Source organism: Lissotriton vulgaris, chromosome 4_1 (genome assembly GCF_964263255.1).
Source record: "Lissotriton vulgaris chromosome 4_1, aLisVul1.2, whole genome shotgun sequence".
Classification (NCBI taxonomy): Eukaryota; Metazoa; Chordata; class Amphibia; order Caudata; family Salamandridae; genus Lissotriton; species Lissotriton vulgaris.
Window position 1 is genome coordinate 1692099240 of NC_141691.1, and position 19147 is coordinate 1692118386.

Sequence of the window (19147 nt, forward strand, 5' to 3'; positions counted from 1 at the left end):
ACCTTCCACTAGCTCAGCAAGCCATGAGCGTGTACCCCCTCCCCCTCAACACCGCTCACAAGTTGAGCAGCCCCATTCCATGAGCCATTCAGCCACTCTGTTAAGTCAGAGAAATGCACCTGGACCACCACTGCCTTCGGTCCATGGTAGACACGACCACCACCTTCAGACGTAATGCCCAGCTCAGGCTCTGTGCCGAAGAAACATGGAGGCTGCCTGCCACAATTCAAAGAGTTCCTTCTGGATCAGAAGCTTGACATTTTCTAATTAGGTCAATTAAATGAGATTCCAAGTACAGTGACACTCACAACAATACCATTAACTTATACATTGAGAAGTGCTTTGGATGAGAGTTGAACGAGGTAGCGGAACATTGTAAAAACGATGAGTACATTTGGGCAGGTGGCAGTAGAGGGTTTGATTAAAGGTGGTGAATCTTGGCTTATTCCTTTGTAGGCTGAAGAAAATAGATGGCTATTATGGATGAGAATAAGTTGAATATGTCAGTCTCTGATACAAAGTATCTGAAAGGTAGTTTAACAGTGTCAACCATAATAACCAGTGAGTACGTGATATAATGCCTACATGATAACAACATGATTGGATTCTCAAAAAAACTCATGGTGCAAGTTAAAGAAATACCTAAATATATAATCTGGGGTGTTTAACCTTCCTGAATTGATCATTTAAACTGCACAGCAAAGTGTTTCAGGTTTACTTTCTATTATTTACCTGGCATCATCTATTTGTAATATTGACATATGTAGTTTTACAATACATGTGTTCCTGGTTACCAGTCTCCATAGCTGACGCATGAGTGCCTAGAGTTGGAGTATTTGCTGAATGCAGATGACCAAATAGTTGGGGAACATATGGAATACTGTAATTGTATTTGTTTTCAAGATTGCAGATTTTGGCCTCTCAAAATGGCGTATGCTCTCATCATCACAATCCGCTGTGGACACCTCTTCAGGAGGAGGAACAATCATCTACATGCCTCCAGAAGATTATGAACCCAACAAAAAATCACGAGCAAGCGTGAAGCATGATATATACAGGTGAGGTGATGAAATAGGCAGTGAAATCAAGAATGTCTGACCTAATGCTAAGTTCACTCAGCCTAGGAAGTCTGAGATAGACAACATTTAAGCAGTATGGCTAAGCAGAATATAGGAATTCTGGGGAAAAAATGAATTCTGTATATAAATGTGCAGTTTACGAGAGACAGCGGTGAGATATCAACTTTCTTTTTCTTCTTGAAATATATTTTTCTTGATTCCTACATCATAAATTGAGAAATACTTTTATAGTGTACGTGTACGCAAATACAATACGCTAATTGAAACATCTGTCAGAAAACAAAATGAACAGTTGGGCGCAGTGAACAATTGCAAACATAGGTTTCTGACTGGTATTCAGTATTCTCTGACAGTATTGTCAAATGTCTACACATAAAAATACAGGAGTCCTATTTGGGATCCAGGAAAGCCTGGTAATGTAACTATATATACACAGGAGGTATCAAACTGGCATGGAAAACATACAGTTGTGTACTAATCAAAGCATATGGAATGTTGGGGATATGGGAAAACCAAAGTATTTGAAAGAAAGACCTTGACTCTTACATCAGTTGTATTGTGCATTCTGGGGCCTTAAGACGTGGTGTACTGTCTCGCTCCATTGCTGCCAGAGTGAGAGTAAGATTTGGCAGATTTTTAGTGAATGAAGGCTCCCCATATTTGTTCAAATTTGTGTGCCTGATAGCGGAGCCTATAAATTATCCATTCGCAGAAGGCTGTTTCTCCCATAGCCATTGACCAATATCAACATTCTGAATGCAGTTGTAAAATGGAATTTTAAGAATAGAGGCAGTAGGGAAATATAAGTGTAGTGGCTGTGATCATCGAGATTTAAATATAAAAACATTATGAATGGAATGCTTTATTAAAAATCAACGATAAAGATATTTGCACAGCACTAAAAATATTTAAATTAATAAACAACGTACAACTAGAGCCTCCTGGATCACAGGTAGGGACTTCACTATCTGCATTGCACCATCTGCAACCTTCTACTTTTGCAGCCATGCTCTGCCAATAAAGTGGGCTACTGCCTTAGATATGGTAAATTTTTCTGTGTCAGCAAAGATTTACCTAAACTCTATTACTGTACAGATTGCTGGTGCATTGTCATTCTTAGATGACTGTAAAATGGGCAAAAACAAGTCTGTCAGTCATTTTTTATCTCTATTTTCTCACATTTTCTCTCTGTCTCTTGAACTACCAATCCAGTAGCCCTACCAGAGATGGCCCAACCTAAATTTGTCATACGAGCACCTTGCTTCAGAAAGTGCAATCCTGCTTAGATAAATCTCAAACCCAAGCTCCTATTTTATGTTCACTTGTTCCATGACAATCTGACTTGTACTCCCGTTGGCAAGATGTCATTCAAGGAAATATTTGTGAGTCTTCCACGTTCGTGCTACTACCTCAGTCTTCATTATGTGTAGGATTCTCCATTAGCTGCCCTGGTCAGTTCTTACGAGTCAAACTAGATCCCTCTCAGTACTCTGCAGTAACCATGCTGTTCTTGCTTGTTTATATCCAAAATGACCCTTATTTCGTCCATAGTACCAATACATGAAGTGAAAAAGGCTGTAATTGCCACAAAGCTTGACGAGAGAAAAATGAACCAAAATGAGAATTTAAGATGGTTACAGGAAAGTTATTTCTGGTATTGCTACTGCTTTTGCTAAATACAGTTTGCAAAAGGTTTACAATGCAGAAACTTCCAAAGTCACACAGAATTTTTTATGTTTTAGTAATATGTTTTGGAGCATTAAGAGAAACCACTGATATTATTGTCTGAACCCATCTCTGAAATATCCCAACAATACAAATCTAAGAACAATGGATTTATTGCAACCTACTGTAGGAGAAATCTCAAATCTAAAAATAGAATTCAGAGAGACGGAAGAAAAAAAATATTTTCTAATTCAAGAACAGCAGAATAGAAACAATTCATGAATAGATAGTCTAATTAGAGGAATGAAAATGCCACAATCCTATAAACTTCAGATAAAGCAGCATTCTAATCAAACAAGCCAAAATCACTGAAAAATGTGATTAAATATTTGAACAGGCCAACATAGTCACACAGTCCCCTCTGTGTGTGCCCTGAGTGTGACCATCACAGGGCAAACAGTTCTGTCTGCACATTTTTCACCAACCCAAACAAGGACCTTAAGTCTAACATAATTATTCCTGATCATGCTGGTGCAGCACAAAGATTGCCTACCCTTAACACGTCCCAAATGTCAGAGACACTTGAAAACCACATGGTATGAAAAGTGCACTTACCACATGATTCATGTACGGTCTAACGAATTAATGTTAGTGTTGCACCTGACATGTATTAAAGAGTGCCTTCCCTGTAGTACTAGATAACTTACTTACATAAATGTCTTGCCTTGATTTAGTGTGGTTAATAAAGAATCAACTTTATTTAGCAGAAAATGTATTCAGCACAGAGATTAAATGTGACTTTCTAAAAATGTGTGCTACTTCCTGTGAATAACATGTAACACATTGAAACAATGATTAAATACTTCCTTACATATGTAGAATGTAATCTTGCTAGAAACGACGATCGATTTAGGTAATTTGTGCATTAATATTTCATATATTTGATTTAAATGTAGTCATCATTCATAGTTATTATTGAGCATTATGATGTTTTATTGAGTGTTACATGTAGTATCAAATGTATTGTATTAATACTGTATATTCATTTGTGTTTAAATGTGCACGTGCATATCCAATGGGAACCATTAAAGGTAATGCTAAACTTGACATAAGTATGCCTGTATTTCACCATGCTGCATTAAGCTCATTTCATTTTTCAGTTAACTCAACATTTCTTGCAGTTATTTAAATGCAATGTTATATTAGAACAGATACATCACTATACTAGAGATGGGAAGAACAGGACCCAGAAAAAAAGACCTTGACGAAAGGTACATGGAGAAACCGAGCTCTAACTGAATGGGCTATTGTCTAAAGGTTAAAACCTGTGTGTGTTTCAGAGAGAAACATGTAATTCCCATGTCTAGTGTGAGACAAACTGGAATTGTTACAGCCTGCAACGTGATGATTCGTGTGTTTCAATGGACCCCTGATGGTGTGATTAAGGGGGATTCCGCCCAATAGACTTTACACGTTACACTATACCATTCCCCTTGGAATGTTTCCCAAATCCCTTTTTTCTGACTTTGCCACAATGCTGATCAGATTCCTGCAGACGCCTTTCCTTAATTTCCTCCTTCTTTGATTCATTGCTAAGGTTCTATGCTATAATGCTTTTCCTGATTTTTGCTTAAGTTTGGCTTAGACTGACACTTACATTTAACCCATAGAGGACTCTAAATCAAGTTTCTGAGATGCTAACACTTTCCTATTTTGATTTCCTTTGTCCTGACCTGACTTAATTTAAGGAGGTTCCCTAATTACTGGAACTATTTTCCCCAAACCATTCTCTGTGCACTGAATTCTAGATTACTAATGTATAGGAGAGAGAGGCTTAGATTATTCTCTGCGCATCACATCGTAAGTTATTGTTCTGCATCGCAGTGCCAGAACTACTTGTTTGCTCGATTCTTATTGGCCTTAATTCTTTACGGCGTCTGGGATCCCTGTTGTCATTTTATATCTTTATCGCATGGTGCTTAGAGTTTTTTATTTGAATTTTATTATTATCTTGTAAAAAACTTTTGGACTTGACTACCAATTCTTGGTCCTCATTGTGAAGCCAAATGGTTGCACTGTTGATTGAAATTTGATTGGTTGTTAATACGAACTCCCATCACCTCTGAGATCGACTAAAAAGTTCATCGGAGGACCAATGATAAGCAAGTGGGCCCAGAAAATGCTGGATCAACACTCTCAGAGAAACACAAAGACAGCATTATATATCCATAGTAGTTGGAAGACCATGTAGACTTCTAATTTCTGAATATTTGGTAGAGTATTGAATACTAGCTTTTGTGTGACCATGTGGAAGTTGTGTGAAAACCAGGCTAGCTGTCCTTGACTTCTTGGCTGGTTGTGGAACACAACTCCAAGATTGTCTTCCATTTAGCAGCTCTTTGCTGAGGCCTGGGTATCATAGTTCAGTTTGCGCATCTGTATCAAAGCTGGTCAAGCACAGTTATAATATCATTAGGCGGATATTTGGGCAACGTGTTTTTTTAGGCACATTTGACCATAGAACTGTGTTTGAAAAGGTAGTGTGGTAACACTCAAAGCAAGGCAGCTTCAGCATTTGTAGTATGTAGGTGTTAGTCTACTAGTCAGACCCCAGTATGTTCTAGTATTTGGGGCATTTCACAACAGTATTTTAATTTTTCTGTTCTATAGTGAAAATCAAAATTTAGCCAGTATCTTGTAAGTTTTGTATAGAGCACTTGCTTTTCTAACATGTCCACCGTGTTTGATGCCTTCCCCTCTCCCTCTGCAGATTCTGCTATGGATGTCTTCCCCTCTCCCAATTCTGCTATGGTAGTCTTTTTTTCTCTATTGTTACTTATAAATGTGGCTAGTCCCACAACTGTGTGAGTGGTGCTTCCTTCCACACCTACTGCTACACGTGTTTGTGCAGAATGGATTCTGCAGTACTTTCTCCACTTCTTGAAGTGTATCTTGTTGCTTAACTGGCTGCTGTCTGGCAACCGTTAGAAAATAAAGTCGTTCTGTAAAGTGAGAGTATGAATGGCAATTGCTGGAAGACTGTTAATAGCATTACCTCTTCCTCTGCTCAAAGATGTTGATTTAGGTGAGAATAGGATAGGGGCAGGTTCTTTCTGGGGCACCTTATGAAGCGGAAGATGCAGGTGGTTGCATAATGGCATGGTGGAGGTATAGGAAATCAGAGGTTGGAGCTCTGGGGGGCACATTAGAAGAGATTTTCACACATAAAGATACAGAGCCAAGAACACATTTGAAAGGTCCTGTGTATGCTCTGCTGGTAACCCTTCACTAGTTCCATTTTTATCAATTAAAGTTTTTAGGATTCGCCTAGTGTTGCAGTGCATGCGCTACTCACTCTGCGAGATCTATTGTAATCGAGACGATTTCAGAATTGAAGTGGAAGGTCCGCCCATGCTTTTTATTTGCGCGTGTCACACTTTATGCTAAACGCTTACTTTCTATTTGAAGTGAGGCTTTTTTGTTCTCTTCCTGTCTCCTTTTCGGCTCGCCCATCTGGACTGGATCGTGCACTTGCGGCGTGACATGGTGGGATTTATATGTTGGTCAGTACTATTTTTTACACACACCTTTCGGGACAATGGCAGCTGCGCTGCATTTTCCTGAATGAGACTGTTTACATTTCACGGTGTTTTCACTTTCCCAAAACGCAGCGTTCATTGTCTGGTAAGTGACTTCTTAGATCTTTATGGCGCTTTCACTTTGACAAACAGCGGCACCTCGTTCTTCGATATGGGACTTCTTAGATTTTCAAGACGCTTTCACTTTAACAAGCTGCGGCGTTCATTGTTTTACGGTGTGGCCATAGTCACATCTACAGGCTGTTTCCCTCACAGCATCCTTCTCATGGCCTCTGCGCCCTCCCCCGCTTGCTCAGCGGGGCATATCCGGCGCAGTCGCAGCCATTCTTTTAGGCTTTGCATTACATTGAAAGACTCAGGTAGTGGTTTACAGGGGCTAGATACCAGGGCACTGCACACCCACGCTTCTTATATTTTCAAGCGGTGCCTTAAATAGAAAAGTGCCGGCGATCACAGGGTTTGAAAGTTCACACAGAGAAGAAGGGGTTTTTGGATGAAAGGTTTATCCTCAAATTGAAAAGGGAATCTGTGTGCGAAGCGACGGGGCATCAAAATAGTTCGAATATCGGTTGACTGTGTTTGAAAGTTGAGACATTGAGGCTGGCCCTGCACTCCTGTCAGCGACGGAGACAGCGGTCCCAGATGTCACTGTGACGCTCACACATCTAACTACTGAGGCTGTGCTCAAAGGCATGACGCTGATTTTAGCCAACAACCTGGACTCTGCTCTGTTGAGAGATACTCAGGCAGTGCAGTTGCTGCACTGCAAACTGTGGCGACAGTAACAAGCAAGGAGTCAGACTCCCACTCATTGACTAGGCTTGCTCTCCAAGGTGCGAGACTCATGCGATGTTCGAATGGCACTGCACCCTGAGGTGTGAGACTCACATGTATAAGGGTTGGGAAACAGAGTCTGTGTGTATATTCTTGCACTTCCGAAAGAAGCTGGTTTGCCCATGTCTTGTGGCGCAATGACGGTACAGTGTATGGAGAGCGATTCGTGATCCTCACTGATCTATCGACATTCCCCACCTGATATGCAGCGGAACAATTGCGCCCGTCCCAGCACTCGCACTCATGTTTGACAATCACGCTAGCTAGCTACCAAGTGAAATGTGTGTCACAGCTTATGTGAGTGTGGTGACCTACCTAGCCAGTGTAACTGGGCTTCTTCTAGGTACATAAAAATAAAAAGTCACAACGCTTATCTTCTTTCCCTCCCCTGCTCCTGCGCTCTCCAATGCATGTGTCTGGCACCTCAAAGCAGAGCAGAACCTGATGCAGGCAAGATGTGCCCCAACCTCCGCTCTGCTGTGGCCAGCAGGAGACCCCGCACCCTCCCCTCCTAGCATTCAAAAGGACAGCAAGCAGAAACTCAACTAACAAACCGGGGCTGCTGTCAGATAGGGTTTCCGCCTACTCAGAACAAGTATTTGCAATGCAATAGGTCTCGCATTTGCGAAATTTTAGGTTACTGGCATTGTAAATCACAAACCTTTTATGTGTTGATTTTGAAAACATATGAATAAAAGGCCTCGTCATTTATAATGCCAATAGCTTAAAATTTCACACATGCGAGATCTATTGCATTGCAAATGCTTGTTTAACCCGATTCCAGCAGAGTCAGAGTGCATGTCAGGAACGCCTTGAGGCACAGCTTGCCATGGGGGAGAGAAGCAAATGCAGAGGGTGCTCTTCTGTAGACTCCAGTTGAGGGGTCAATGACCCGTAACCTGGGTAGTGTGAAGCTGACATGAAGGAAGCGATGAGCCCTGGGAATGTCCACAGCCCTGAAGAAGGACCGAGGTGCGGCCAGTCACAAACATAGCTAGAAGAGACTGAATAGAGAAACCTCCTCTTGAACAGGGAAATGGATCTTCTTCTTGGAGAAGGTGTTACATAAGGAATCAATAGCAAATGCATTCATTTTTGAAGGTTCCATAGACACACACGTGCATGTACCATTTGAACTTGGAGGCTATGGTTGTCATGCTGCAGTTACTCAAATGTTCTTGGTTTTATGTGTTCCCATGCCAGGAAAAAAGCCTTCATAAAGTTATTTGAGTAAAAAGGTAGGTTCATAGACCGATGCAGCTACTGTAAATCTGGTAGCCTGTCGGCTGCCTGTTAGAATTACGATGGGTTCCTTCAAACTTTTGTATTTTAGAGGTCCTTAAAGTATATACCCGTAAGTTTCTAACAGTGTTAAGTGTTCGAGCTGAATGTAAAGAACATTTTAGTATTTTTAATTGAATGAAATGATTTAGCTGCTTTAATTATTCTATAACTCTGATTTTTCTCCCCCAAACAGCTATGCTATAATCATGTGGGAGGTGTTTTCTAGAAAACAGCCTTTTGAAGGTAAGTCATCTTCCTTGTTTTTGCATACATTCTAAAGCAAGCGAGCACTCCACTATACTGTATGTACTACGCAGTGCACCATTATGATACATTCTCTAGGGTTGGCATGTAGACCCTGCTAAAGAAGTCTATCAGCAATTATTTAGTTCTATGTTATGAGACCACTAAAGAGTGAAAATCTGATTGAAGATCAATACGACAGCAGAAATGCGGAGCAGGTAATATATGTTACATTTTTGCTAAATAACTCAAACTGGTCTTGTATTATATTCCTTAAATTTGTTCAGAGAATAGTTTAGACAAATATATATCACAGAATTGAATCTCAATCGGTGGACAGTGCACTCCGAGCCAGAACAGGGTACTAAAGATATGCTTGGATAACTCAACAGGTAAAAGGCCACTGTTGGTAGCAAAGGGCGTTCGTTCAGTAGACAGCAACTCTGAAGGACAGGTGGAGTCTTCAAGACAGCATAGAGATCTTACGTTCACACAAAAAGCCTGTATAGCAAGAACTGTGCATTATAAGAGATTTAACTGTTGAGACTGAGCTAAGAGCAATCAAAAGAAGGTAGTTTAACTTATCAGCACATGACGCGCATACAGATAATGAGGACAGTAATAGGACGCCAACCTATCTTTCCTTTCTGGTCCTACACCTTTCAGAGAACAATGAACACTCCTGACTGCGGCGAGTGAGCTTGACTCGTTTCCTCTCGAGGAATTATTTGAACCCTGCATACACAATGGTCAAAACAAATATGGAAACCGTTTACTCACAATAGGTAAAGGTATGATGCCTCATGTGTTAAAAATAGAGGGTGGGTGTACCTGCTGAAACAGCACATATGAATCTTGACCTTTAACCCATTTTCTTGCTTAGGAAATCCGGCATGATCTATAGATATTAAAAACATTACTAGGACCAATTGGAAGAAAACACATTTCCGCTATTGGTATGGTTAAGACAGTGGAAATAAGTATGAAAACCCCTTAGATGAGATAGTGTGCATTGCTGCGCACCTGTTAGTTCAATTTCGAACCTTTCTTGCAAAGCTCCACTGGAGGCATAGCTTACATCACAGGTAACATTGCCACCATTGTGTGGCTGAACAAATGAAGATGGGCCGCCTCTCCAGCTCCAATGTGTCTGACAGTGTAAATGGGGCGATGGGCTCTAGGCCCTGTTAGCACAATACATTTAGCAACGGTCTTTGTATTTAACCTGGAGGTGAAACATGCGACTGTAAAATACTCTGCCAGCTTCTGACTTGAAATGTCTTCATAGTAGTTTCTCGTAGGCAATCACAAAAATAAAAATATTGTTTTGGTGAACAAGTTTCTCAGAACCCAACGAACCTCTCAGAGTAATTTTCTAGCCTCCAAGAAACTGGTGTCTCTGGTATACCTCGCTGTAGTCAAGGCAAATAAGAAATTGACATGCAGGATGTGAGTTTAGCTTGTTTCACTTGGGAGTTTTGCCATCTACTACAGTAACCTTCAATGCAATTGTGCCACAGTTTGCTCAGTTGATTACGCTGATATCTTTGGTGTGCCTCTACTGAAAAGCTTGAGTCCATTTGAGTCAAACACATCTGTCCTTTTGATTTCCTTTCCCTAGAAACAATCCTTGAGTAGAGCTGTCTAAACTACTTTAAATGTTCTCATTAAGTCTTTCTGACTGGAGCCCTCTTGCAGGATGGGTTCTAGAAGCCTGTATCATGAGTCATACTAAAGTCCACCTCTTTCCACAAGTCATGCTAATTAAAACAAGGCTAATGAAACCGGTATGGTATCACATGCATGAATGTACTGTCATAGGCTCATTTTGAGGGTCAGCGCTGAAGATGGCTGCAAAGTAGGAATATGCAGGGTAGGAACATTGTTTGTCCCTTTGCAGAGAAATAACTTGAGGAGGCAGATGGAATAAGATTCCAAGGATGGCGGTCGTTCCGAGCCACTTGAGGCCGATCCTGCTGGGCTTGCCAATCACTGCGATTCTGGCAGTTCTGATATGAAAGGCAATTGTGTTCATAATTGTACTCCTCTGAGTCTCTGGCAGAAGCAGTTCGATCACCTACACCCAATTGTACAGCAAGTTAATATGAGGACCAAGAGTGCATGCATTGCTTGTTAGGTATAAGGATCCAAGTGTTGTTTCTGCAGGAGTGTCCCCGAACTGAAGATAGACCCAACCCCTCCCACCTACACCTATTGCGTCTATCAAACTCTAGACCACAATGGTGATATGGATGGAAAGGAGAGAACAAAACAAGGAAAAGAAGAGGGAAGAGATTCCTTGGACTGGAGGAGTTGTCGATCTGGCTTGTAGGACACAGGTACTAAAAAGAAGAATATTGATAAATACACCTTAAGAGAGAGACAAAACAAAGTAGGGTAGTCTTTCATAAGTTTTACCTAAGATCTTCTTGTAGGTTCCCAGAACACAGGTTACTAAAGTCTTCTCATAGGATTCCCCATTGGAATGGACCAGAAACTATGGTTATTTTACGCAGTCTAAGTAGGAAAAGAAAAGATATGTAAGTGTGTGACCCTACTCGATTCTTAACAGTTTAACACTAAAGACTAATAGAGGTCTCACCCTATCCGGCTGCTCTGCCATAGGAGTAGGTCTAAGGAATCCTAGAAGCTCTCAGATTACATGTATGTTCTGAAATATATAAAGAATGGTAAGCTCACAGGTGATTTAATCTGTAAATAGTAATAAGATTAGCTCTGGGTGCCTTTACCAGTCCTTCAAGTCTTCCCAGCCGTGACGGGTGCCTGGAGCCAAGACTTCAATGATGTCCAAGGAGGGAAAATAAGTAAGGGGAGATGTCAACTAACGTGATGAGGACTTCAACTACCACAATTCCCTATGCGGAGCAGACGGAACTGCACTACCCAAGTCCGGCCGGCTGACGGAACAGCAAGTCCGGCCGGCGGGCGGAACCAAGAAGAAACAGTCCGGTAAGCCCACGGGAGCTGTGGAGAAGATAGCCGGCACAAAGCAAAATTAAAGGGGGAGATTCTTTGTTGCCGCCCTGGGAGCAAGAGCGGCGACGCTGCACTGAATATTCAATAACTGCCAAGGTTGCGGCTCCAGGAAAAACACTGAGCCGAACGAGGCACTCTCCGGGTAGCAAAGCCAACAAGGATCCACGGGGATAATCCGGAACGCAGGAAAAGCGACGAGGACAGAACAGAGGGTGACGCGGCGAGGCGGAGGTGACGGGGCGAAAAGTTGAGCACTAGAACGCGAAGCGCCTCACACAGGGGAAGCCAGGCTTTTAATGTTGCCTGACCTCCTCGCACATGCGCTGTGCATAGCGGCCATCTTTAATGAGGAACTGGAACTAGCAATCGTGTCAGAGCACCCCCCCCCCACCCCAACAGTCCCCCCACCGGCTTGGGTTTATTGGGATGTCGTCTGTGAAACCGTCTCACCAGTCGTGGTGCGTGTACCTGACTAGCCGGTTCCCAAGTACGTTCCTCAATCCCATTCCCTTTCCAATGAATGAGGTATTGTAGTCGACTTCTGACTCTTCGGGAGTCTACTATAGCCTCGACTTCGTATTCCCGATCATCATTGAGTAGTACAGGAAGAGGGGACACAGGCAGTCTTGTACCTGGTTCTACCGGTTTAAGAAGGGAGACATGGAATACAGGATGTATCTTGAGAGAGGCAGGGAGTTCAAGTTTCATAGCTACTGGATTCACAACTTTAAGGATCTATAGGGGCCTATGTACCTGGGTTTGAATTTACATGCTCCCTTCAAACTCATGTTTTTGGATGATAACCAAACTTCATCTCCCTTTGTATTGTGGTTCTTGACGTCTGTGTAAATCAGCGCCCTTCTTATATCTTGTTTTAGCCTGCTCTAAGTTATCTTGCGTGACCTTGTTTATCGTTTGTATTTCCTGTATCAACTCAGCAGCAGCAGGCGTAGAGCGAGAGGAAAAAGACGGACTAGGTAGAGTTCTGGGATGATATCCATATGAACAGAAAAAAGGGGTGAAATCAGTGGAAGAGTGATGACTGTTGTTATAAGAGATCTCTGCTAGCCAAACCAATTCGTCCCACTCAGTCAGGGATTGTAGTGCCTGACTTCTGATGTATTGTTCAAAACATTGGTTGACCCTTTCTGTCTGCCCATCTGTTTGTGGGTGATGACTGCATGATAGTCTCACATCACATCTATCGATAATAGAGCACATAGATCTTGCCAAAACTTAGATACAAACTGGGCACCCCTATCTGAGATCAAAACTGAAGGGAGACCATGCAGTCGGACCACCTGTTGTAAAAATACAGACGCCAAGTATTTAGCAGTGGGAAGTCCTGTCAAATGGATAAAATGGACCATCTTAGAGAATATATCTACCACTACTAATAAGGTGTTATGTCCCCTGACTGTGTGAGGCTATTCCACTATAAAGTCTAGGGAAACTGTATGCCACGGACGTGGAGGTGTGGGTAGTGGTTGTAAAAGCCCTACAGGGTTCTGATGTGAGGCCTTACTTTGTGCACATATATGACATGTCTGTAAGAAATGTTTGGTATCTTTCCCCATCCCAAGCCACCAGAAATGTCTCCTTAGGGTTTCTATTGTCTTTTTGTAGCCAGGATGTCCAGCTAACGGGTGGGAATGGCACCATTCCAAGGCCTGAGTTTGTAAGTTTGTAGTCGGAAGAACTAGACCACCCTGAACATAGATGCAATCGTCCATAATAGTTCTCTCCTGGGAATGTATGATCTGTTTCATCTCGCCCTTGTCTTGCTCGGTCTTTACTCTGGCTAAGAACTCTTCTTCAGAGTAAACCCCTCCTATGAATCAGTCTGGGGAAATTATGTGAGGCGGGTCTGTCTTCTCTTCGATGGGATCATAGCCAAAGCGAGATAAGGCGTCCGCTTTACCATTCTTTCTGCCTGCCCTGTACATAATGGTGAAGTCGTATTCGCTAAAAAACGGAGTCCACCGTAACTGCTTCATAGAAAGAGCTCTGCTGATTTCAAAAACTGGAGATTACGGTGATCTGTTAGAACTATCACAGTATGGTTAGCTCCCAATAAATATTGTCTCCATTCCTCAAATACTCTCTTTATTGCCAGGAGTTCTTTGTCTCCTATGCAATAGTTAATTTCGGCAGGAGTGAGTTTGCGCGAAAAAAATGCCACTGGATGGAAAACACCTGTGTCTGGATCTGCTTGAGAGAGAACTCCCCCAACTGCCACTTGGGATGCGTCTGCCTCAACCAAAAATGGGTATGCAGGATTGGGATGGCGTAGTATAGGAGCTTGAGTGAAGGCTGATTTTAACGTATCAAATGCTGTATTAGCTTCTGCTGTCTATTGGAAGGACACCCCTTTCCTTAGTAATGTAGTGATGGGAGTGTGAGGAGTGTGGCTCAATGGTTAGAGCGGCAGACCCTGATGCAGAGCTCTGGCCCGGGACCAGGGTTCAATTCCCGCCTCGGCGGGTCTTGGGTTCAATTTCCTCGGACCTGACAATTCTCGCCTCGGTGCCTATTCTAATCATGGGCCCCACGCTGCAACTCTGGGCAATAGCTTGCTTAACCTCCACACCGGCCCCAACAGCGCTAGGATGCCTGGCTTCACCCTGGGGGTGCCCAGGAGTGGACACTTCACAGAGAAAGCCAGGATGGGTTCCTCAGCGGTATGAGTAATAGCGCCAGGAAACCGCTTGGTGACAGTGCGCTCTACAAATACCTTGACATTTACATTTACATTTTAATGGGTGCCACTAAGCTAGAAAAACCATCAATGAATCGCCGATAAAAAATTAGCGAAGCCTAGAAAACTCTGGGTTTCTTTGACGCTCCGTGGGGCAGGCCATTTGTGAATAGCCTCCACCTTTTGAGGATCCATACGTAAACCATGAGGAGATACAATGAAGCCCAAAAAGTCTACTTCTTGTACGTGAAATAAAAAAAATTCCAGTTTACAATATAGATTGTTGTCCTTCAAACGTCCTAGAACCTTCTTTACATGACACTCATGTTCTTGCAATGAGGAGGAAAAAATTAGTAGCTCATCAATATAAGCTATGATGCATTCGTCTATCAATTCCTTCAGTACCTCATTAATAAAAAACTGAAAAGCCGCAGGGGCATTGCAAAGCCCAAAGGGCATCACGAGGTACTCATATAATCCGTGTTTAGTGCAGAAGGCCGTCTTCCATTCGTCCCCCTCCTTGACACGCACAAGATGGTATGCCCCACGTAGGTCCAGTTTAGTAAATATGGTGGCATTCTTTACTCTGTCAAGGAGGGAGGAAATCAAAGGAAGAAGATAACGATTCTTTATTGTAATGCCATTTAACACTCTATAATCGATACAACACCTCAGGCCTCCTTCTCTCTTCGGGATAAAAAAAAAAGAGACTAATAAGCTGGGGACCGAGAGGGACGTATGAAACCTATCCTGAGCATGTTATCCAAATAGTCTCTTAGATACAGATTTTCTTTCTCAGCTAGTGAATATACCCTACTACAAGGTATCTTAGCGCCGGCTTGTACATCAATACGACAATCATATGGTCGATGTGGGGGGAGACTCGTGGCCTGTTACGCATCGAAGATAACCTTAAAATCTTGGTATACTGAGGGTAACGAATAGTCTTCAGAAGGAAATGGATTGTTAGCAGTCTCAATGGTGTGCAAAGCACATACAAAGTGTTTACTACAAACTTCTTGTCTAAATTCCAGGGTTGCATGCACCCAATCTATAAGGGGGTTATGTGTGCGGAGCCAGGGTAGCCCTAGTAATACAGGAAACTGAGGAGATTGGATAAGATCAAACTCTAAGTATTCTTGATGTTCTTGAGTCAAATCCAATTGCATGGTCACTGTATGGTGAGTTATGGGCCCCAATTTTAACACACTACCATCTATGGTGGTGACCTTCTCCCAGACTTCTTTAGGCCTCCGATCTGTATAGTGTCTTTGAGCCCAGTCCTTCTCCATGAAATTCCCAGTGGCCCCTGAGTCTATCATAATGTGAACTTCCAATTCCCTGTTTTCTCAAGTTAGACGAGCAGACAAAGAAAAATGACTAGGATGATTCCTCCTGGCTTCCATTGATGAGACAATCAAACCTGAATTACCCGAGGTCCCAGCCTCACAGGGCCTCGGGCTCTCTAGTTTTCCGACCTTTTAAGCTGAGTGGGTTTAGTAGGGCAAGTCCTTAAAAAATGGCCTGACTTACCGCAGTAGAGACACAACTTATTGTCTCTTCTACATTGTCTCTCTTCTTGACTCAAAGGACCTCTTATAGTACCTATTTGCATGGGTTCTACGTCTTCTACTGTCTTGCCAGTCTCTTCTCTTTTCTCTCGAAAGACGTAGCCCTTGGTGTCAGAACTTCCTCTTTCCTTTTTTCGTTCTTGTATTCTATGGTTTAAGTTAACCACTAAATTGATAAGTTCTGGACACCCTTCTGGTGGATCTACCACCTGTGCTAATGCGTCTTTGAGGTCATCTCGTAAACCTTTATAAAACAAGGCACTACGCTTTTCTTCTGGCCAGCTCGCCTCTACTACTAATCTGTGAAAGGTGGTAATCTATTTGGCGAGGTCCTTAGTTCCCTGCTTCAAGGATAATAATTCTGTGTCAGCGGAATGTGTGAATGTGTGTTTATCAAATAATTTCCTTAACTCTCTTCTAAAGGCCGGATAATCTTGTAACAAAGGGTCATTTCTCTCAATCAGGGGTATAGACCAATTAGCTGCCGGCCCTCCCAAATAAGAAATAACAAAAGCGACTTTAGCTTGGTCAGTAGGGAAACAACTAGCTTTACACATAAAGTGTAATTGGCACTGACTAATGAAAGCAGCTAACCTAGCTGTATCGCCTAGAAAACGTTCAGGCGGTGCTAAAGGAATGGTCTGGGAAGTTGACACATTTATGACTGGAGAAGAAGCACTGGGACCAGCCCTTCCTAAATCAAGGTCTGATCTTCTTTCTCTTTGTAATGCATCTACTCTGGTTGTCAAAGCTTGAGTTTCCAACTGTAGGTTCCCAATCATATTGACTAAATCAGATAACGTTACTTGGTTCAGCTCCATGACACTCGGGCAGAAAAAACAGCGTGGGCTTCGCGTTCTGTAAGGATCCAAGTGTTGTTTCTGCGTGAGTTTCTCGGAACTGAAGATAGACCCAACCCCTCCCACCTACACCTATTGCGTCTATCAAACTCTAGACCACAATGGTGATATGGATGGAAAGGAGGGAACAAAACAAGGAAAAGAAGAGGGAAGAGATTCCTTGGACTGGAGGAGTTGTCGATCTGGCTTGTAGGACACAGGTACTAAAAAGAAGAATATTGATTAATACACCACAAGAGAGAGACAAAACAAAGTAGGCTAGTCTTTCATAAGTTTTACCTAAGATCTTCTTGTAGGTTCCCAGAACACAGGTTACTAAAGTCTTCTCATAGGATACTCCAAGGGAATGGACCAGAAACTATGGTTATTTTAATCAGTCTAAATAGGTAAAGAAAAGATATGTAAGTGTGTGTGACCCTACTCGATTCTTAACAGTTTAACACTAAAGACTAATAGAGGTCTCACCCTATCCGGCTGCTCTGCCATAGGAGTAGGTCTAAGGAATCCTAGAAGCTCTCAGATTACATGTGTGTTCTGAAATATATAAAGAATGGTAATCTCACAGGTGATTTAATCTGGAAATAGTAATAAGATTAGCGCTGGGCACCTTTACCAGTCCTTCAAGTCTTCCCAGCCGTGTTTAGGTGCCTGGAGCCAAGACTTCAATGATGTCCAAGGAGGGAAAATAAGTAAGGGGAGATGCCAACTAACATGATGCGGACTTCAACTACCACAATTCCCTATGCGGAGCACACGGAACTGCACTACCCAAGTCTGGCCGGCCGACTGAATAGCAAGTCTGGCCGGCGGGCGGAACCAAGAAGAAACAGTCCGGTAAGCCCCCGGGAGCTGTGGAGAAGATAGCCGGCACAAAGCAAAATTGAAGGGGGAGATTCTTTGTTGCCGCCCTGGGAGCAAGAGCGGCGACGCTGCACTGAATATTCAATAACTGCCAAGGTTGCGGCTCCAGGGAAAACACTGAGCCGAACGAGGCACTCTCCGGTTAGCAAAGCCAACAAGGATCCACGGGGATAATCCGGAATGCAGGAAAAGCGACGAGGACAGAACAGAGGGTGACGCGGCGAGGCGGAAGTGACGCGACGAAGAGTTGAGCACTAGAACGCGAAGCACCTCACACAGGGGAAGCCAGGCTTTTAATGTTGCCTGACCTCCTCGCGCATGCGCTGTGCGTAGCGGCCATCTTTAATGTGGAACTGGAACTGGAACTGGCAATCGTGACATTAGGTTTCTTATGTGTACATCACACCCTACATTCCTTCTAGCTTACTGGAGTGCCACAGACACCAGGGCTGAGCACAGTAACTGCATTTATTGAAAATGATGAGGGTGAAAATGCACTAAAGGCTCTGTCACCTTATGTGTCTCATACCTTACAGACTGTAGTCCTTTTTATCCACTCGTCTATCGTATATGGTTTTACAGCTATGCGACTCACTGCTTATTTTGAGCTCCACCTTACTTTGGAGCTAGATTTAGAATAACTTTGCTTGTGTCTAGACCTCTTCTCTGAAGCCGTCATATACATTTTGTACTTGTAGTGCCTCCGGCTGAGAAGCCTGACCTTGCCGCACACTGGGAATCTCTGTCTCCTACAGGGTGCTTTTGAATTGGCTACACCACTGACATTCTACATTTAGATTTGATTATCCCTGGAAATTTGAAGCTTTCATATCAATGAAATATATTCAGCCCCAGCAGACTGAGTGACTGTGAATCTATTTCAAGGCTTAGCTATCAGCAAAGCTATACTCGACCTTAAAGAGTGTGATCATACAATACGTCATCTAAATGGCATCCCATTGGGCAGATGATTGTAGTCCTTTAGACTATGGTCAAAGGTTTCTGTCGAAAAGCCAACAGTACCTCTCAGAAATATCTTGAACATATGTTGGTGAATAGCCTTGCCCTCTCACTAATCCGTACTACACAATGGTCGCTCTTTACACATTTTTTTCATCAATAATTTCGCTGCAAGTGTTGACGGGATATAATCAATGATGTCATAGAAGATGTCATGACTGATGTAATCTGTGGGGTAATTAGCCGTGCATGGCTAGGGCACAAGTTACAGTTACCTTAGGGCACAAATTATAGTTACTTGAGATAACTATAACTGCTGAATTTTTATGTAAGCGACTTAGCATTTGGTGAGAGCTGGAGTTCAAAAATGTCAAGATTCATGTAATTGAGCCTGATCGCTCTACCTCTCTGCCTCTCGAAGCCTTCCTCAGCGGCCTGTGTGAAATCTCTCTGTAGTTAGGCAGTAACTTCCTTTAATTCAATGGCAAAAATATGG

The 19147-nt window shown here is 42.7% G+C and overlaps 1 protein-coding gene across 1 annotated transcript in view; it reads left to right on the plus strand.

Annotated features, from left to right (window-relative positions):
* The window catches only part of RIPK2 (receptor interacting serine/threonine kinase 2), a 294374-nt gene that overhangs the window by 123367 nt on the left and 151860 nt on the right, over positions 1-19147 (plus strand). The window contains exons 4-5 of the mRNA XM_086965968.1: positions 904-1058; positions 8655-8704. Coding sequence (XP_086822094.1) covers positions 904-1058; positions 8655-8704 — 205 coding nt within the window. The remainder of the gene's footprint in view (positions 1-903; positions 1059-8654; positions 8705-19147) is intronic.